The 22,306-nt window shown below is 39.8% G+C and overlaps 1 protein-coding gene across 1 annotated transcript in view; it reads left to right on the top strand.

The window, feature by feature from the left end:
• The window catches only part of LOC149230304 (DNA-directed RNA polymerase II subunit RPB1-like), a 156,462-nt gene that overhangs the window by 101,102 nt on the left and 33,054 nt on the right, over nt 1–22,306 (top strand). The window contains exons 3-4 of the mRNA XM_089378934.1: nt 19,974–20,297; nt 20,655–20,813. Coding sequence (XP_089235060.1) covers nt 19,974–20,297; nt 20,655–20,813 — 483 coding nt within the window. The remainder of the gene's footprint in view (nt 1–19,973; nt 20,298–20,654; nt 20,814–22,306) is intronic.

Raw genomic sequence — 22,306 nt, 5'->3', positions numbered from 1 at the left:
GACAAATGATACATGGGATCTTGTTCCTCTACCAAAGGGACGCAAACTTGTTAGATGTAAATGGGTTTACAGAACCAAGTATGGACCAGATGGGAAAGTTGATAAACATAAAGCTCGTCTCGTTGCTAAGGGCTTTTCACAGGTCGAAGGCATTGACTACACTGAAACCTTCTCCCCTGTTGCCAAAATGAACTCTATCCGCCTTGTTCTTTCCCTTGCTGCCTCTTTAAAATGGGAAGTCCATCAAATGGATGTTAAATCTGCCTTCTTGCATGGGGACTTGCAGGAAGAAATCTATATGGAACAACCCATTGGCTTCATACAAACAGACTCCAGCCTTGTTTGTCGACTTAAGAAATCCCTTTATGGCCTCAAGCAAGCTCCTCGGGCTTGGTATGCCAAAATGGATAGCTTTCCTTTAGAATCTGGCTTTTCTAGGTGTCATTCTGACAATACTGTCTACACCAAGAAAGTGGGCAACTCTCTTATCATCCTTGTTCTTTATGTTGATGATCTTATTCTTACTGGTAGTGATCCCAACCTTATAAACCATGTGAAGTCCAGCCTTAAAAAGAAATTTGAAATGACAGACTTAGGACACTTACACTATTTTCTCGGTCTTCAAGTCTTGCAATCCCAAGAGGGTATTTTCCTTTCCCAGTCCAAGTATTCTTGTGATATTCTTCGTCATTTTCACATGGAAGACTGTAAGCCAGCCCCTTCTCCCTTTCAGTCTGGAGTCAAACTTTCAGTCTCTTGTACTTCTCCTGAAGTTGATGCTACCTTATACCGTCAACTTGTCGGAAAACTCTTGTATTTAACCCATACTCGTCCTGATCTTTCCTTTGCTGTTGGCCTTGTTGCTCGTTTTATGCAAAACCCCCGCGAAAGTCATTGGAAAGCAGCTAAAAGAATATTTCGTTATGTTCGAGGTACAGTACAGTTTGGGATTCATTACAGTGCCAAAGCAGCTCCTCTGTTAGTTGGTTTCACTGATTCTGATTGGGCTGGTGACCCTGATGATCGGAAGTCTACTGCCGGTTATGTCTTCACTCTTGGTTCAGGACCTATTACATGGGCTTGTAAGAAACAGGCTGCCATTTCTCTTTCGTCAGCAGAAGCAGAGTATCGTGGTGCCGTGGAAGCTAGTAAGGAAGCCTTGTGGCTTCGTCAGATCCTATCAGAGTTTGGCTTTGAGCAGCAGCATCCAACCACACTTTGGTGTGATAATCAAAGTGCCATTCAGCTATGCAAAGATCCAGTCCAGCATCAGCGCAGCAAACACATTGAACTACACATGCACTTCATCAAAAAGCTCATTCATGACCATGTTCTTGAAGTGCAATATTGTCCAACAGATGATCAGGTTGCAGACATCTTCACAAAGGCTCTCACAGAGGCGAAGTTCACTAAACTTCGATATATGCTTGGAGTTCAGGAAGTTGTCACTAAGGGGGGATAGGCTCTAGTGCCTCCTTCCTTCTCCTATTGTGTCATATTTGTAAATCCTTCAATCCTATCCCAAGTTGTTCTTAAGGGGGGATGTTAGGATATTCCGACACATAGGATATAGTTAAGTTCAACTTGGTCTAGTATAGAGTTAGGTTAGAGTTAGGTAAAGTGTGTTTCTTTACCGTTGTACATTTTGTAACTTACAATCCGACGGTCACGATATGTAGTGATCCGACGGTTCACTCTCACCTCGGTATTACCGACACTTGATCCGTGGCTTGACACCCGATTGGTCCATGAGTTCTATTTAAAGCGCATGGAGGGTCATTGTTCGGGTAATCCGTGCATGAGAGAAGCTTATGTAAATTTTCATTCTTTAATTAATAAATTGCCTGTAGTACCCACGTTGGGACAGGCCGTGGACTGTTTCCCTCCTTGCACTCTGAGGGTTTTAACCACGTCAAAAATACTGGTGTATTGATTTGAGATCTGGTTGTGAGCGGTGTCCTTTTGGTATTCTTTCTGTGGAACTTACCCTGTAAATTCCTACAAAGGCTTTTAGCACTGCAAGCCCGAAAAATCTCAAAATCATTATAATGTGATATGGTTACAAAATAGGCTAAGGGACTGGCCTAGTGGGGCTCAAGCAGGGATGATGTGGCAAGTACCACATGGTCATTGCAATGGTCGTACTCGGGCACGTGGACATACTAGGTGTTGTGGGGTTTTCATGTGGAAAGCATATGAGGTTCACATGGGTGCCACGTGGTATTACCTTGCTAATTTGGCAAGAGCTTATTGGCTAAACTTTAAACAACCATTTTTTTTATTCGGGAGTTAGAATTTAATAAAATTTATATCACTAAAAAAATCCTAATGAGTCAATTGCAATGGTGGCATTATTTTTTATTTTTAGGGAAGTTAAAAATTGAGGAATTTTGTAGCCCCATTTTTGTAGCAAGACCATAGAAGTTTGGTTAGGACAAAGTAACACCACCCGCCTGGACTATATTTCTCCAAGGGGGTGGGTGGTAGTGTTATAATGTGCCCTACAAAGACTTATTTAGGCCACAAGTGACTTAGGGTTGAATGAATAAGCAATGATAATAAGCTTACCAAGGTACAAAAGGCAAAGAAAAGGCTTGACAAGATGAATATGATCAATTTTTGAGACACTAAGCCTTTAAAAGCTCCAAGTTAAAGCTTAGGGCTAAATTTTAGGGATTGTGACATCATCCCTAAAATGAAATAATTCATCATGGAAAGGGGGTTATTTTGAGGAAATTAGTTACAAAGAACATGTAAAAACCTTCCAAACGCAAAATGCACTTTCCCTAGTTGAATTTGGCCCTAGCCCTGACCTAGCGACTTGCCTTAAACTATTGAAAATTTGAGGAGAGGGAGAAAAATCTAAGTTTAATGGAATTTTTATAGTATGACCACTTATGTGGAAATGTTGATGCTTGATCTTGGGTGATGGAGTCTAGAGGAAGATCTACTTATGGAAAAATGAAGCCCTAGAATGGAGTAAGGGATATTGAAAGACCCTATTTTTCAAAACTATTGATATCATTTTATGAGTGGATAAAAGGATTGAGGAGAGCTTAACATAAAGGATCACTTGAGATTTTTTCATACACTCTTAAGGGTAATGCATAGAATACTTTTCCAAAATTTCGTAGAGAAATAATCAATAAAAGCTAGCACGGAGAAACCCTAGCAATAATCATTCCATGTAATAACCAATAAATAATACTTACAATAAAATACATTGACCAATCCCTTATTATCCCAAAATGATGTCTCAAAAGCAATATAATGTCTCCACAAAAAAATACTCCAAAATATCACATCTCCACAAGATACAAGTTGTTAGGTTGAAATTTTTTAGAGAGGCCGAATTTATCCATAAGTGATGATGAGAAGATAATTGAGGTGACCTCTATTTATATGAGGTCTATCTCAACTAATTTTTATCTAATGAAGCCCCTAAGACAAGTTCAATATAAGATAATATGTTGGTTTACAAGACAACCCACTAGCTAAATGACAAAATAAACCATAATTACCCACATATGTGAGTTGTAGCCTCAAAATTTTTGATGTCATGCACTTTTTAGTGCTCCAAATGCCATGTCATGGTGGGATGAGGTGTGAAAATTTTTCATAATTCTAGGTTCATCCAAATTTGAGGAACCACCCTCAAATCCACCTTAAATCCTCCTCTGGGATTCCAAGTCTAGCTAAGTTTACATCATCTCATCCTCATGGGTCATTGATTATAAAAATAAAAATGCCTCCTCTCTAGTGTTAGGGGTTACCCAAGTGCAACAACCCTCCCAAGTGTCTCAATAGGAGACCATCCTCGTTTGGGCTATGAATTGAGTCTTTTCCATCAAGTTGTGTCAAGGCTAGCCTTGGGTCATACTAAGTCTAGTGGTTTCATCATGAAGAATCCTCTATGGTAGGTCAAAGTAGACCAACATTTTAGATCCAGAAGGTAATTTCAAACATGCCACATCTACTCAAGTCATCAAGAGATTGAACTCTTTTAACATTGCATTTGTTAAGCCATCTATCTCTCTAAAAAAAGTCCTAGGTACCTATGGGTTGAATACCCTCAAGGCTTGAGTTTTTGTGGACCACTTGAAAAAAAACATGAACTCAAGTGAAAGACACCATCCATTAGAGGCTAAGATCGTATATGCATCTAAGTGGACCAAACTTGATTGTTAAAGGCATATTAATACTTCAAACAAGTATCTCCTTCTAACATCTAATTGGACGAAGTCTCGTAAAGGTGTTCCCTACATTGACAGCGCTGGCTAATGTAAACGATGTCATTTATGAGGAAGATGGCTCGCGGAGATGGTGGAACCCTAGCTAGGGTTTCGGTTCAGGATCCCGTTTCATGGCGATTGGCACCTGGATTACCACTGGAATGACAGATCTGACCGCCTGAACACCGACAGTGGTATCGCTTTTCACGGGGTTCTTTTTGTCTTTCTCTGCCGCGGTCCCCTCCCCGTTTACCTGCCGTCACCGCCCTCCGTTCTTCCCGCTGGACGGCTCCAGTTTCGATCACGGTCACAGGCTATACTCTCCGACAGTTACTATGGGTGAAGAGGATATTGTGGATTATGAAGCGGACCCCATGCCCCAACAGGAAATCTGGGCACACACCAGCAGACCGTGCTTAATACCGAGGAGTGTCGCGCTCAGGGTCGAGACAGGTGCTTCATCGAGGAACCCGCATCTGCCGCTCAAAGGAAAAGAAAAATCTCCTGAGTATAACCTCGCTGACGCTTCCCCGCTGGATTGTCCGCCGTTATCTCCTGCTACCCTACAGATCTTGGGTCCTTGTTTCCAATCCTCGCCATCCTTGGACGCTCCGCTTCAGCTCCACATTAGACCTGATTTCCCCCCGCCCCCGCCTCCTCCGCCCCCTTCTAGCTCCCACTCCCTCTCAGTCTCCTTTATGCCGCAGACCCAACGGCTCCCCCCCCACTCCTCCATTCCCCCTCCCCTGGGCACTTCTACCTCGGCTCCCCGTTCCCCTATTAGGTCTGGCGTCTTCACTCCGCCATTGATACCTGCTCGCTCTGTGGGATCCGCCCAACACAGCTCCTCGGACCCGTGCCGCAGACTTCTGAAGGAGACCCCTTTTGGTAAGCGCACTGAGAAGGTAAAGAAAGGTAGATGCCTTCGTGCTATTGATCCTGATTTCAGCGTTATTTTTGGGCCTGAAGCTCCGATGCCAGACGTGATGGACGCCTCTCGTAAAGTCCTGGTGGGTCGGGTTCGTGGGCGCACCTACACGGCCGAACGTTTAAAGCTATGGGTGGAGGAGATTTGGGGTTCATTGCTTAAGGATCTACCAGAAGTCATGGTCCTCACCCGGGGCTGGTTCGCTTTGCACTTCAATCGGCCAGATCTCACCCAGTGGATTCTTTCACAATTCTGGCACATAGAGCTAGCTCCTGTCATGCTCAAGCGATGGGATCCCTTATTTGATCCGGAAAGAGAACAATTGGGGGCCGGCCCCATCTGGGTTCGTCTTCCTGGACTGCCATGGCAATTTTGGAACACGTATGCATTTATGAGGATTGGGAACACACTCGGCACATACTTGGAGCACGACCGTTCATTTGAGAAGACGGGCAATAGGTCCATGGCTCGTATTCTTGTTCACATGGATATCAAACCGGGCCTAGTGGAGAAGATCACTCTGCATCACGGACATGTCTCCCGGAAACAGCTACTGGATTATGAGGGCGTCCCCTTCCGCTGTCGTAGATGCCATAAAATTGGTCACCTGTACAAGGATTGCCCATTGGTTACAGGGTTGTCATCGGAGGATCCAAAAGGCCCTCGTCAGCAGTCTACTGGGGACCATAATGCTGGAGACAACATACCTACTACTGGTGGTCTGGCACAGCAGGAGAATTCTACTAAGAAGCAGGGTGTTGATGCAAATAAGAGCACTCGAAGGAAGGCATTATCCTCCACAGAGCCGCCGCGTACACGTTCCAAGACTGCAGAGGCTGCACCAAAATCGGCGGAGGCTGCATCTACACATTCGGGTATTGCTCCATTCCCTCTCAGTAATCCTTTTATTTCTGATGCATTGCAATCTTCTATGCACTCATCTATTCGGACTCCCTGCACTGATTATGATCCCCTCCCATCCATTCTGTGTACAATTGCCCCGCCTCCGCCCACTTTTTCTACCACCCCCCCCTCCTACAATCCAAAATTGGATTGGCCTGATTCCCCTCCCTCCCCGGTCGCCTCTGGAGCACATCATTACCACCTACGGTCCCGGGCCCGCGCTAATGTTTTGGGACTGGGATCATCCCCTGGTCGTCACCGCAAGCAAAAGCGTGGTAGACCATCCCAAATCTCCTCTGCTAAGCTTAATGCGGTTGCAGATGTCGCCATGGGCCGACAGGTTACTATTGAACGGGCACTTAGAGCAAATGAGCCCCTGACCTGTGTTTTCCCATGATCTGGCTCTCCTTCAATTGTAGGGGACTAGCCAACCCCAAAAAGCGTTTGGCGCTGAAGCGGCTCATACATGAATCTAGATGTGACATTATTCTTCTACAGGAGACCCTATGCACTGCTGAGATGGCGGTGAAAACTCTTCAAGCTATGCTACCTGGTTGGGTTCTACATGGGTTGGATGCCTGTGGTAGATCTGGTGGGCTTCTTATTGGCATAAACCCTAGAAAATGCAGACCTATCTCGGCATGGGGGGGCTGTGGATTTCTTGGAATGGATTTTATTCTGGGAGAACTCGACATCCCGATCAGATGTATTAATATCTATGGGCCAAACCAGAATCGGTACACCTTCTGGCAACATTTCCTGTCTGGTCACCATATCACTCAGAATACTATCATTGGGGGCGATTTCAATTTCTCTTTGGGCGCTGGGGAAACCTGGGGTCATCAGGCGCAGTATGACCCTCTTGCGGAACAGATGAGCATGTTACTTGATGCTCACCACCTTGTGGATATTCCTATGAACAAGAAGCTCCCCACTTGGCACAACCAAAGAACTGGTGAGGCTGCTCTTGGAAGGCGACTTGACAGATATATGATGCATGAAGTATTGATTCAGATGTTTCCCTTATACAGACAGTGGGTCGGAACTGGGGGCCTCTCGGATCACCACCCGATTCTCCTACAGATAAGTGACAATAATCCTAAGCCGCGCTCTCCCTTCAAATTTTTTGCTGGTTACCTCCAAGACCCGGATTATCACAAGCTGGTCACTGACTTCTGGGCATCTCAACCTCCATTGAGAGAGCAGAGGAAAGCGATGGATTTTTGCACTCGGCTAAAGAAGCTCAAATCTTTGACCGAGACATGGGCAAGAGCAAAACGGGATAGAGATGATCAGTCCCTGAAGTATATGGAAGAGCAGATTGCTAATCTGACTGATGAGAGAGGTGCTGGATTTCAATCCGATGCCACAAAAACTCAATTGTGCCAGTTGATGGAGCAAAGATCGAAGATATTGCAAGATAAAGAGGAACTATGGCGACTCAAAAGTAGGGCCATCTGGCTCAAAGCCGGGGACAATAATACAAAGTATTTTCATAATCTTGCAAACGGCAGAAAGGCATCCAATACCATTTGGAAGCTTCCAACGGAACCAGATGGATGGGCTACAACACATCAACAACTTGCTAGATTGGGGGTTGAACACTTCAAGAGACTCTTCACGGCCCCAAACAATGTCAATCTGCCTGACATCATCAGACTTGCCGGAAAGTTCCCTCGCTTTGTTGGGGAGGAAGACAGAGAAGATCTTGGCCTACCAGTCTCTTCACAAGAGTTAGAAAGTACTCTCAAATGGTTTAAGAAGGATAAGAGTCCTGGGCCTGATGGATGGCCAGTGGAGTTTTACCTGGCCTTCTACGATCAGATAGGAGCGGACTTATTGGCTGTCGTCGAGGAAAGCAGGATCACAGGGCACATTCATCCTCCTATGAACCAAACCTTCATTGCCTTGATACCTAAATCAGATGACCCCACATCCTTTAATGATTTTCGCCCTATTTCCCTCTGCAACTGCCTTTATAAAATTATCGCAAAAATCATAGCTAATCGCATCAAACCTATCCTATCTTCGCATATCTCAGCTGAACAATTCGCCTTCCTCCGTAACAGGCACATCCAAGAGGCCATTGGCACTGCCCAGGAAGCCCTACACTCCATAAAACTGAAGAATCTTAAAGGTATCTCTTTAAAGATTGATCTAGCAAAGGCTTTTGATAAAGTGAATTGGCTCTATCTCAAGATGATCCTTACACATCTGGGATTCCCACACCTTCTTATAAGCTGGATTATGGGATGCGTCTCCTCGGTCTCCTTTGCTATCCTTATCAATGGTGCAGCCTCGGAAAGATTTAATATCAACAGGGGAATTAGGCAAGGATGCCCCCTCTCCCCACTACTCTTCCTCATTGTCATGGAGGGTTTGAGTAGGCTCATAGCGGAAGCTAAAAGGAATGGTGATATCAGCGGTCTCAAAATCACTGAGCAGTTTTCACTTACCCACCTTTTGTTCGTTGATGACATTTTAATTTTCCTTAATGGAAGTGTACGAGACATCATTGCTTTGAAGGATATACTGCTGCTATTTTGTAAAGCCACGGGCATGGAAATAAACAGGGACAAATCCACCAGATCCCTGATGCGCTGCACACAACAGGAAACTCTGCTGGCTGCTCAGCATTTTCCCTTCTCGGAAAGCCAGCTGATGGATGGTATCAAATACCTTGGCTTCAGATTAAGACCGGATGGATATAAAGTGGCCCACTGGACTTGGCTCATTACTAAAATTGAAAAGAGGATTATTGGCTGGCAACACCGTCTACTATCAAAGGCGGGCAGACTTCTATTAATCAAAATGTGCTTGAGGCAACACCTGTCTATTGGATGTCGCTTACTTGGATCCCAAAAGGAATTCTACAAAAAATACAACAAATTTGTAATAGATTTCTGTGGAATGGCAACAAAAAAGGGTAAGATTTTTGCTTGGACCAGATGGGCTATTGTCGCCATGCCGAAGAGATGGGGAGGATGGGGGATAAAATCTCTGTCAGATTTTGCACAGGCTCTGACTGCAAAGCAGGGTTGGTCACTTATCAAAATGGACAGCTTATGGGCGGAAGTCGTTCACCACAAATACATTTGGCCTTCCAGCATTACCGAATGGATTCGCAGACCTACTTGGCACCACTCTGGCATATCCGCAATTTGGAGGGCTACTCTAAAAGCTATGCCCCTAATCCGCGACAACCTGCTATGGAAAATAGGGAATGGTGCACAGGTTCGCATCGGTTTGGATCCATGGCCCGGCTCGGGGAATGCTCATCTACTGCCTGAAGGATTAATCTGACACCTCAATAACAGAGGCATCAAATATTTGGCTCAAATCGGAGACCCGCATCGATCAACTATATTTTCACAAGCTTGGGTTACGGATCGACAATGGTTTCTGCCAGAGGATTGGTCTGCACTTTGGCAAGGTTACATTCGGGCCCTCACCGAATCTCACATCAAGTTGCAGGAGGAGGCAGATGAATTAATTTGGGCCCCAGCCAAATCTGGTACTTATGCACCAAAGCTCGGTTACATGAAGATAATCGAAGCAAAAAAACCGGACATTCTTAAAAACTGGTGGCGGGATGTCTGGCAGCTACAGGCACAGCCCCGTACCAGACTTCATATGTGGAACATCATAGCTGATAAACTCCCAACAGGTACCACCCTTAAGAAGCGGGCTTTCTCTGGTCCAACTTGGTGCGTCCTCTGCAAAAATGAGGAGGAATCGACGGCTCATCTTTTCCTTCACTGCGAAGTCACGAAGAATATATGGACACAAGTCACGCAGATGCTCAATATAAATACTGTCTGGCAAGGGGTTGATATTCTCTCGGCATGGGATCAATGGTGGACTGAGGTGTCCTCCGAAAAGGCCAGGAACCTTCCGCTGGTGGTTTCCTGGTACATTTGGAACAGCCGAAATGTTATTATTTTTGAGGACTATAAAGTCACCTGGCATCTTCTTCCGCCTTCTATCTGCGCGGCCTACACTGAAATTCCCTTTGAGCATAAATCTAATATCCCACGGAACATACAGCCTGAAATCATCAACAAGGATATGCCCTGGGCTTATTTTGACGGGGCTGCGCCCCTACAAGGATGTGGGGGGGGTATTGTTTTCCATTTATCTGACTCACATTATTATCACTTGAGATTGGGATTGGGGATGGGCTCTAATAACTTTGCTGAGCTGATCACTTTGAGACATCTCCTCTATTTTGCACTTACCAAACATTGCAGACAAATTCAAATATTTGGGGATTCGAAGATTGTTATTGATTGGGCAAACAATATCTCTATTTGTCATGCATATTCTTTGAAACATATCTTGGAAGAAATTGTTTTTCTAAAAACACATTTTGACCAGATCACTGTTTCTCACATCTACAGGGAAAGAAATGTGCTTGCTGACCGGCTCTCGAAAGAAGCGGCGGATCGTCACATAGGTGACTGGCAGATTGAAGAGTACACTCCAGAAGGCATGCACAGCTACTACCACCGCCCATATATCGACAGCCTTCAACAGGGGGACCCCCCTGATACTTAGAAGTTTTTGATCTACATGTTTATTTATTGTATATATCAGCTACACTATCGGCTCTAAGTCTATCTATTACTGCATGAGGATGTATATGCCTCAGGTACCTGTTTTATTTACTGCTACATAACTCTGTTATTTCCAGTACTATGTGTTTTGGATACTGTGCACAGTATCTACCATTTTTGGACATTACAGGACGAATTGTAATCCTTTGATCAGTGGTTTATACCACATTACAGCATATGCTTCAGCATCAACAACATGTAATCTCTGTTATTATCTTTTTAATAGAAATTACAAACTCTATTTCTTCGGAAAAAAAAGGGGTGGCTAATGTCAACCATATTAGGACCAAGTCTCGTAAAGGTGTTCCCTACATTGACAGGGGTGGCTAATGTCAACCATATTAGGACCAAGTCTCGTAAAGGTGTTCCCTACATTAACAGGAGTGGCTAATGGTCAACCATATTAGGTGCTTCTAGTCCTTAAGGAGAATTGATCATTCCAAAGTCAACCCCTTAATCAATAGGTGTTAGTGTACATGTATGAAAATCAAGGGAAACTTTCTTCATGGCTAAGTGCCATGGTCAAATGGACTGGTTGATTAGGAGTCTACCTCCTGGGTGTATGAATGTAAAGGAGGGAGAAATAATGGAGGCATGATTTGTTCAGCCTATTTTTTCCATCTCTCTAGTGCACCTTTTACTTCTTCTTGATAATGCTTTGTAATATGGTGCATAGCTCAAGGGTTAAAGCTTGCTCTTTATGATGTAGCATTTATATTACCCCTTGAGATGAGACATTTCATTTCTCAGCAAGGTTGGGACATGCAAGGGTTCCTTTTTATGTGAAGGAACATCATGTGCTCAGGAACTAGGTGATTGCTAATGAGGAGGGTAGAGATCATGATAGGATTTTTCCCATGTGCTAACTTATGTCCCAACCATATTTTGCATTTTTATTTTTTTCCTTTTCCTTTTTTGTGGTTGTGATATTCCTTTTCCATTCTTTTAGCTACGTTAAACTCCACGACAATGTTTTGCAATACTACTCAAGTATTGTGGACATGAGGGTCCCAAATCCCAATGAAACAATGACAAGTTAGACTCAAAGAATGGATGTGCTAGATGGGGCTCGTGATGTGTGATGTAAAGTGAAGTTTGGTATAGGGGATAATGAACACAATATCTCAATTTAGGCTTTTCAAGTAGTGCCCTTCCTATAACCCTAAGGCCTCAAGGGAGGTCCAATTCGATTAAATATTAACCCCCTTGGTAAGGTGAGAGAACATATTTATATTTAAATTTAAGATCGTTTTTCTCGATCACCCCTTTATCCATAGTAAATGCCTAGAAAATAAGTATAAGCACTTGAATGCAAAATTATAAAAGAACCTTTTGACTAGTAGTCCACCTGCAGCCAAGTGATAATGCCATATGGGGAGAGGCATACGGGTTAATGCAAATGGAAAAGGAACATGGCATACTATCATCAAATAGTGGTTTTAAGGGGTTGCTAATTGGCTAGCTATCTGACTAGTTGTCAGTTGTTACCCATTTTGGTGGGTAACACCTGGCTCCAACTCAAGGAGTGCATGATCCACATGCTCAAAAAGGGAGTTCATGAGAACTCCAGTGATCCTTGATGTTGTCGAGTTGTAACCTGCACATCCAATCAATTTGTTTGGGAGCATGTGCAAAGGGTGTACGTTACCACCCTTATAACGTAACCCACTAGGTCAAAGCCAGTAAATATCTACTGAAATCTCTAAGATGAGTGCTTGTTCACAATATATGTCAAATGATCATCATTGTGTATGTGTTTTAGATGAATTAAATTTTTAAAGTATCGTTAATAATATTGAGAGTACTGAATAATTTTTGTAAATTTACTGGGATTTGAATTACAAGAAGATCGGAGAGACGAGACGCGCAAGGGCTGCGAGAGATGAACCCTACAACAGCCGCCGCCGCAGCACCCTCGGCCTCCGTTTGGCCTCGGATCTCTGCCGCTGAAGGGGAAGATCTACTCCAGATAAGAAGGCCGGAGCCGAAACAGGCATTGAGCAGAGTTACGGAGCCGAAACCCAACTGCGAAGATGCAGCCGCTGTCGCCTCCCTGTCCTCGGTCGTTGCCTGGCCTATGCTTGGACTTGCTGCTGAAAGGAGGGCTCGATTCAGGATCTATTGGAGGCGTGAACCCGAGTTGAAGATCCAAGCGGAGGTTGAGCCGAAGGAAGAGGCGAACTTCCAGGCGTTGAGCTCAGGAGCGCATAGCCATGGCAGCTCTGGCCCCTCCATTGATCAGGGGCCTCTCCACAGATCGGTCGCCCTTCCCTTCGCTGCAGATCCGAGTTGGAGCCAAAGAAACCTCAGGCAGAAGATTTCTTCTCTCCTGCTGCCGCTTGCGTCAAGAGATGGGAGACTCAAAAGATTCTGGCCTTGTGCTGCTCCAGAAATCTTTTGATAATTCCTCTGCCCCCTTTCAGGTTCAAATAGCACAGATCTTGGGCAAGACCATTCTGCAATGGGTAAACCCTACAGATCTGGTGCAGAACCTCAAAGCAAATCTGGAGCACAGACTTGGGATCCCCTCAGCCCTACAGAGACTTATTTTCCAAGGTAAACAGCTCGAAGATCCTCTTCCTCTCTCTTTTTACAGCATAAAAAACAACAGTTCTTTAGTGTTTTCCTTTCGCTTGAGAGGTGGAGCTGCAGGGCAATCCTCTTCTGCTCCTCCATACTCCTACAAAGCTGCAGTCCACTCTGAGATACCCGCAACCCCAGAGCCTCCCAAACCCAAGCCTTTCTTGGTTGACAAATTGGAGGAGGTTCCCTCTGTTGAGATCTCCTACTCTGACCTTGCAGACGACACCCAAAAATTTGCTGAAAGGGCCATCATCTACAGATTCAATGGGCTCTGGCCACGCTCAAAGGATCTTTATGACTGGATCAATGACAACTGGACTGACCGTTGCAAGGTTCATTTCTGTGCAAAGGGATATTTTATAGTGTTGTTCGATAACCCCGAGCACTACGAAAAGGCCTTAGAAGAAGGCCCTTGGTTCATGGGTTCAGCAGGCCTCTTCTTAACTCCATGGTTCCCAGACTTTGACCCAGCTTCTGCAGTCTTCACTAAAGCCCCTGTATGGATCAGACTTCCAAATCTCCCAATACACCTGTGGCGCACAGAAGTATACAGGCAAATAGGCAACACCCTGGGTTGCTTTTTAATGGGAGATTACAAGAGGGAACGGCAAGGTCTCTATACATATGCTAGAGTATGTGTGGAGCTAGATTTAAGCAAGGGATTGCCAGAGCAAATTAATCTCAAGATCAATGACTCTGTTTGGACCCAGTTTATAGATTACAAAAACACTGCCTTCCGATGCCGCCATTGTCACCTAACAGGGCACCTGCAGAACTCCTGCCCATCGCTGACAGCAAGAACGAAAAAGGGCATCTTCGCAAAATCCAAACCCAAGCGTTGGGCTCCCTGTCCACCGCCGCCAGCTGGGAGCTCTAGCTCCCCAAGTATGGAGGATGAGGAAAGCGATTCAGAACCGGACCAGGCGCCTCAGCCGATGGTTCCGCCCACGATTACTAAGGGGCACACCCATGTCACAACAATCTCCCAGAAACGGGCCCATGAGACTTCCTCCTCTGAATCAGAAAAGGAGTTCCCGAAGATAGAGAATTCAAGTCTTCAATTTGTTCTAGCTCATTCTCCCCATGATGGCTGGACAAAAGTCAACAAAAAGAAAGGGAAAAAACACTGTGTTGTAGTTTCTGACCCTATGGGGTAAAAGTCAGTTAGTCAGTTTTTGCTCTCAAATTATCTGATGTAGCTCTGAGATTGTATCTTTCTACCGGGACCGAGGTTGATGGATCCATCATTTCCGGTCTGCCGGTCTCTTGCTTCTCCTGATTGTACTATATTTTTCTTAATAGATTTAGTCTTTATCGATAAAAAAAAAAAAAATATTGAGAGTACTATTAGGAAGGAAACTTCAAAACTTACATGAAAGATAAGTTGAAATTTGAATAGTAATAAAGTAACAATGTTCGATGATAAATAAGTTGAATAATAAGAAAGCAGGATGCACATACTAAATAATAAATAGATTTCACATTGATCTTCTCGTCCTTTTTCTTAAAAAAAATTGTAGCAACACATCCTAACTTCTCATTTTTCATATAATCATACAAAAATTAAGGGTGAAATCAAAGATTTTAATAAAATGTTGTAGAAAAGGTCATGCAATGCCTGTCTTTATTTCTAGTGTTAATTTTTTTCTTTCTTGAATTTCAATCATTCGAACTTCATGAAGCCTTAATAAGGACCTTCTCATGAAAATGATAGAAGGTGGCCAACACACACACACACACAAATATATATCCCTATGGATAGAGTTTTAACTTAATTATGTTGCAATTTCAAGTTTACATGACCCTTTTTTATCAATTCTTAGGCATTCGAGCTTAGCTAATGTTGAAGAAGTGGGACCTACATGACCTGAGCCTTGTTTGGATGCTCTCTATTTAGGCCTTGAAAGTTGGAAATGTTGGGATCATGTGAGCTTTTTCTTTGGAGTTTATTTGCACCTTAATATTTATTATTTATCCATGATCATGATCTCAAAGCATCTACTTGATTAGGTATTTTTTGATTAGGTATTTTCTACCCTACCTCTAAATTGTTCTATTAAACACAATGATTTTTCTACAATTTTATCTAGTTAGTTGTTTGAAAATATTGAGAAAATATGTTTTCAAAGAGTCTTTATCAATAAATATTTTTTCTACTTTATGCAATAAATAAAATAATAAAATGTATCTATTGTAAAAAATTGAAATAAATGCATTTTAGTAAAGCAATGTTGCAAACAATTTAGTCAAAACTATTGACTTCATGAACATTGAGATTAGTGCAATGAAGAAAATATTTTTTAACAATGCAAATATCAAATAGAAGGCATAAAACTTATCATAGATGCCAATCATTAAAAAGAATGATGCATACATGATGCTAAAATCAATGCACAAAGAATGATCAAATTTGTCCACTATGTAAATGCTAGAATCACTTCAATATAGTAAGAACAATGCACTGAACAAATTAATCAAAATTTACTCACTTTAAAATTATTGCAAACAATGCAATATAGTGAAATTGGTGTAGTAAACATCAGATTTTTTGAAAACACATATTTATCGCTAAAAGATATAGATTGTGATGTTGATTTTCCAATTTATTTTCCTAGACTCTAGTTTAACAATTAGGCATGAAAAGGGAATCTAGGTCCAAACAATAATAGACTTCCTCCTCAACAAAGTATTTCTTACACCCTTGCTCGTTTAGATATGATTAATCAATGAGGAGACTCATGGTGCCACTATTGCAATGAAGCACATAGGAGGATGAATATCCTTGATATTAAGGATATGAGGGAGAATGTTCTAAGCATTCAAATTTGATAAATGATAATTATTGTCTTTTTTCTTTTTTTAATAGAACTTATATATTATTTCCAATCAATAACATGAGGAATTTAAGGGATGTGTTAAGAACCCTAATATGAATTTAAATGTTATTGAAGCAAGGGATAAATATGATAAGGGATTTCCATAGACAAGACAAAGTAAACAACTTGAAAATCCTCAACCAAACAATAACGATGGCCCAACACAAAGATGGACTAGAGTGTCTTTGCCATTAAATTGATCCTAGTCCACCTAAAATAAAAAAGGATCATGATGATGCCACTGTGAATATTGATTTGGGTAATCTATTTGCTAAAGTAAATGTGTTTGTGCCTATTCTTGAATTGACTAAATTTGCTTCTGAAAGAAAAAATTCCTTAACGTTGATAAAGAAAATGAGGACCCTTCTATGATATCACAAAACATGCATTATGATCAAAGGAATGGGGGGCATACACCTTTATTTCTAACATTAGTAGCGAAAATTCTACTTTTTCATAATTGTATGCTTAATTTGGATGCTTACATTAATGTGATAGCTTTAGTTAGAATTACAAACTACATGGCCTTTGTGGAAATTTTTGTGGTTTTGATTCAAAATTTATCAGTTTATGGTCTCATGGGGGATTTGAAGGTCTGCTTAGTTGCTTCTTTTGATAAATATGATAATGGATGTTGTTATAGATGTTTTCAATGCTTGGGGGATTCTTTAATCTAAAAATAGTTTGTTACTTTAGAAGGGTATTTGCAAATGGACTTGTCTTATGCCATTATCCCTTGGAAAACTATCTATTCCATATAAAAATACTAATGTGAATTGTCATGTAGAAGACATTAAGGAACCTAAAAAACGGATGTCTAGTATTGATGACAAACTATGGAATCATCATGCATTCACTAATTCAAGGATACCAATGATGGATCATTCTAAGGACACCTACAGGCATCATCACTCTATCTCTCTATCTTTTTCAGCAAAAAGCGATGATCACTTCTTATACACTATCTAAAAGAGATTATCACTCATCCCATATTTGTGTAAAGCAATCCAGGGAAATTAAAGTTTCTCTCAAAACTTGTTTAAATCTAACAAATCAGAGTCTACTAGCTCAGATAGCGATGAAAAAGGATGGAAAATCCCAAACAATACTCAAAGAAAATAGAATCAAGGAAATAATGAGAACAAATCTTATAAATCTATCCCCAGTGGAGTCATCACTTTTGTTTTCAGAAAAAATGCCCTTATGCTATTAGGTGAAGATTCCCACATATATTCCTTTGATCTATGATAGAAAAAATGATAAAGGATCCATGCACTTCGGGAATATAAATCGCATATCTTATCCCTAAAATATGTAGGTGATCTTAATTGGTGTTGATGTAGAAGATCTTAGTATTCCAACTCTTTAAGATCTTTCTCTTACTCCAAGCACCTGTATCCTACGCACAAGGCAACAGAGACCCCAAATTTACCTTTCCTAGCAAATATTTAGCTATATATCTACTAGATATACTATATTACTCAAGATACTCAAATATACAAATATTACATGTATTATTAAAATGGAAGAATCACAATACATTTTACCTTGGGTGCATAAAGATCCTTTGTGCCTACTTTCTTTAACTCTTTTTTGGCTTACCCTCACAAGCAAGGAAACCTTATGGTAGCAAAAAGGTTCTCCCTAAGATTTTTCAACAACATGCAGCTACATATCTTTTTCTACATCCATTTTTCTTAAGAATGGCTTCATTATATAGACTTGTTGAGGAGAGAAGAGGATGAATGTAGACACTTAGGTCCTGATGAATTTAGAGTTTAATACAAATTCCTAGGCCATTAGACAAGGAAATTCAAACCTTTTTGAATTGATCTCTTGAAATATGAAGTCAAGAAGCTTATGAGTGTTTCATCTTCCGCAAGAGGGCAATATGGGATCCTATGCTCTTTGCAAGGTTATAATGAGTGACGCATCACTCCTTTCTAGTGCACTAGGAGCAATGATGCTCTCAATTTTTCTTTCCAAGGGAAGAAAATTAGTGTTCTAGTATGGTGACAAAGGTCGAACTGACTCTTTAGAATGGAAAATAAGGTTATAACATGGACTTAAGTCACCCCCAAATTGTAGATGTAAAACGCTCCTAGAGAAAAACCATTTTCACATCATCTTGATGTCCATCCATTATCCCCCCTAAATGAAAATTGTTATAGAAAATGGTTGAATGACTTCTCCAATTGAATGCATCATGTGTGAAGTGCAAGTCACACTTTCATATATGCATTGATATTGTTGATTTAGTGTATATATATATATATATATATATATATATATATATATATATATATATATATATAGATATATATATATATATATATATAGATATATATATATATATATATATATATATATATATATATTATTCTGTTGATTCTCATACTCGCGTAGTTGCCACTATAACCTCTAGGTGCAACCTCACAACTCCCAAGCACAACGCACGAGTAAATCAAGGATTGAACTTGTGACTTGCCCAACGACACATGCCTTAGCAACGCGTTTACTGGCCAACAGAGGTCACCCCTAAGGGAAACATGCCCATATATTAATAGATAATCTTCCCTTACAATAAATTTATTCAAAATTGAGTGGGTGGGCGGCTAAAATATTTAATTTTGTATTTTTAAATGTTCACTTGAGCATAGATTTATGAAATAGTGAACCATGGTGGACTCACTTTATTACTAAAGGTTACATGTTCAAACTTGCTTGTAGCATTGGCTAGTTTGTTTGCGTTTTTAAATGAGTAATACTAACACATGAAGAAACTTGAACATGTCCCCTTAATTGTTGATTTTGTGAGGTATTTTTATTAGTGCACTTTAGTTGTCTTTATACATAGGCTTGATTATTAATTTTGAGTCTCAAGTGACAATTTATCTCCTATGCTTTCTTTTGTCACTAATCCTCAAACCCTAGATCAAAGCAAGAGCTTCCACTTGATTGTTAATATCATTTCCCTACACCCATGCATATGAATTTCCCTATTCTTTTAAAATCGAAATTGATCCTCACTACTCCTACCATCCCTTATGGGTCACAAGGCCATTTAATATAATCTCTCTTGGTACAATCATACATTTTACCACTACCTCATAGTGATTGAATTATAAATTTGAAAATAAGTATAGTGTGAACTTTTCAATTTTTTTAGTGCATCTATTTTAGAGCTGGATGTAAACTAAACAGAAACATAGACTTGTATGGATTTTTCCGATAAAAAAAATTATGATTCTATTTTTTATAATTAGAATGTAACTATTATAAATTTTGTATTTTTTTTCTTGATATATTTTTTTCTTCGTAAATACTAATTCTATTAAAAAAAGAAAAAAGATATATATTTTTAGTTAAATTTATTTTAAAAATTAAATTAAATTTTTTAGAATTACTAATTTAAATTTATTTATTCATTCACAACAAAAAAAACAAACAAACAAACAAAAACAAAAAACAAACAAAACAAAAAAACAAAAACAAAAACCAAAACCCAAAAAACAAAAAAAAACAATAAACAATTTCATCAAAAATTTGAAATTGTTTCAATGAAATATGACCAACAGCTCCACAAACATATTTTAATTGAACAACCCTTTTCAGATATATAGATCTTTTTATTATCGTTATATTATATTATATGGTAACATCTCAGCTTGCTTTGCATTTGCATATATAATGGTGATGCTGTTTAGTTTTGGTTTCTGAATTTCATTTTATTTGAATCTCAGGTTCTATTTTCTAAGAAAGACAGTCATTACCTTTAGTCTTCCTTTTTCTGTATTTCATTTTCTTCTTTGAATGGTTCGTTCTTTTGTGGCAGGACGACGTTCGTTTCAAACGAGCATTGAAAATAAAGAACCCCAAAGCAAGGCTCAGGATGATCATGGATTGTTGTAAGAACAAAGGAAAATGTGAAGGTGGAGACAAGATTGACGAAAAACATTTACAAGACGAAGATGTGGAGATGGCCGGGGACGGGGATGAAGTAAGGAAACGCAGTGGCTGCGGTGCCTCACAACCCTCACTTTCAATCACTGGCTTGAAAATACAGGTGGAGTATAAACCTTCCAAGAAGAACAAAGATAAAGATGAGCAAGAGCAGCAGCAAGAATTTAAGGAAAAGAAAGCTGTTAATGCAGATGTGGTACGTATATTTTTTTCCCTATTGCAGATTTTGAAAATATTCTGAAATCAAATAATTAAAAAAATATCAATTATTAAACTTTTCCTAACAATCTTATTTAGAAATATTCCCAAAATCAATCTACTATCCATAGGGATAGGAGGAAGTCGGCTGCGATACTCTGCTAAAAATGGTGTACCCACCCAAACTAGATTTGCGCAAGGTGTCAAATAAAAATAGTGTACCCACCCAAGCTAGATTTGTACAAGGTGTCAGATAAAAATAGTGTACCCACCCATGCCCTAGTTTCATAGTTTACCTTGCAAACATTTGAATCCATAAAGTTCATCTGAAAGTCTTTTTGTCTCTACTGTGCAGATTCTGAATCTCCTGAAGAAATTAACGGATGATGAGTGTGAAATGTTGGGTTTCGACCCTAGATACGCTCGCCCAGACTGGATGATTCTGCAGGTTCTCCCAGTTCCTCCTCCTGCTGTCCGGCCTTCTATCAAGATGGACCCTACGCTCCGGAGCGAGGTAATTTTTGATACATTGCAGATTTCAGGATAGTTTGGAAATTTGCCTAATAATAATGAAATCAAAATCAAACAGTTATAGTTAACTTCACTCTGGTTTGTTAGGTTTTTAAAATCTATTTTTATATTAGAGGGGATATTTTTATGTTGATTGTTGATTCTCTGAATATAGTAATTTTGGCAATCAGAAGGACATGAACGCTGTGAACTACATAAGTTCAAAGTACCAGAGCATAGAATACCTAAAACTTCTTACTATCAAAATTGAAATCTGAATTGACTTCACTTTTGTCACATTTCCAAAAATATTTCAAAATCTACCATCCAGATACACCCATCATCCATGATTATGAATTCAATTGTTTTAACAAAGTTTTATCAGATTTTAAAATATTTGGACATTTTGACTAATAATAATGAAATCAAAATTGACTTCGCTCTCAGAGCATAGAATATCTAGGAACTCTTACTAACAAAGATGAAATCCTAGTTGGAATATCTAGGACCTCTTACTAACAAAGATGAAATCGGAGTTGACTTCACTTTTCATCGCATTTCCCAAAATATTTCAAAATCTACCCTCCAGATAAACCCATCATCCTTGACTATGAATTCATTTGCTTTAACACAGTTTTATCGACATTTTGACTAATAATAAAATCAAAATTGACTTCACTCTTATTCATTAGATTTCCAAAAATATTTCAAAATCTTTACCAACATATCTTGGAATATCTTGCACCTATCAATAATATGGATGAAATCAAAGAGTTATTATTCTTTTCCTTTGTCAAAAATATTTCAAAATCTACCCTCGAGATAAATACCCATCATCCATGACAATTCCATGACAATGAATTCAGGTGCTTCTGACAAGAGTTTATTAGGATAGTGAGCTCTAAACATTTTGCTCGAGATCTCTCTTGTGGAGAAATCTTCAACATTTAAAATATCATGTAGAAACATTAAAAACTAGCAGCCATATAAAATTAAATCACTGGTAATGTGGATAGACATCAATTCATAATAAGAGTTAAAACACTTACATATATCTCACATTACTCCAATTAAAAAAAAAAAAACAAAATCATAAAAATTAACTAAATTATAATATTCTTCTAAATTATTAATATTATTAATTACAAAAAAATTAGTGTATGAGTTAAACAATAATTTTAACCATGTAGATTACCCTCCACTTTCTCAGGAAAATCTTAATTAGTAAATAGTTTTTGTTGCAATACCATTGGTCATGGCTTATCAATACCACATGCCCAATATGACACATGTTGATATGACATTTTATTTAATTAGTTAACTTGAGACAAATTTATTAAAAGAGCAGAACTAAGAGAGAAATATTAGACATCAATTCATAAAAGAATTAAAACACTTAATATATCTCACATTACTCCAATTTAAAAAAAAAATACAAAATCACAAAAAATAACTAAATTATAATATTATTAATTACAAAAAAATTAATGTATGAGT

The sequence above is a fragment of the Pinus tabuliformis genome, chromosome J, assembly GCF_031772625.1.
Source record: "Pinus tabuliformis cultivar Carrire ecotype Pingquan chromosome J, CPIR1, whole genome shotgun sequence".
NCBI classification, from domain to species: domain Eukaryota; kingdom Viridiplantae; phylum Streptophyta; class Pinopsida; order Pinales; family Pinaceae; genus Pinus; species Pinus tabuliformis.
This window is presented reverse-complemented; position numbering and strand designations above follow the sequence as displayed.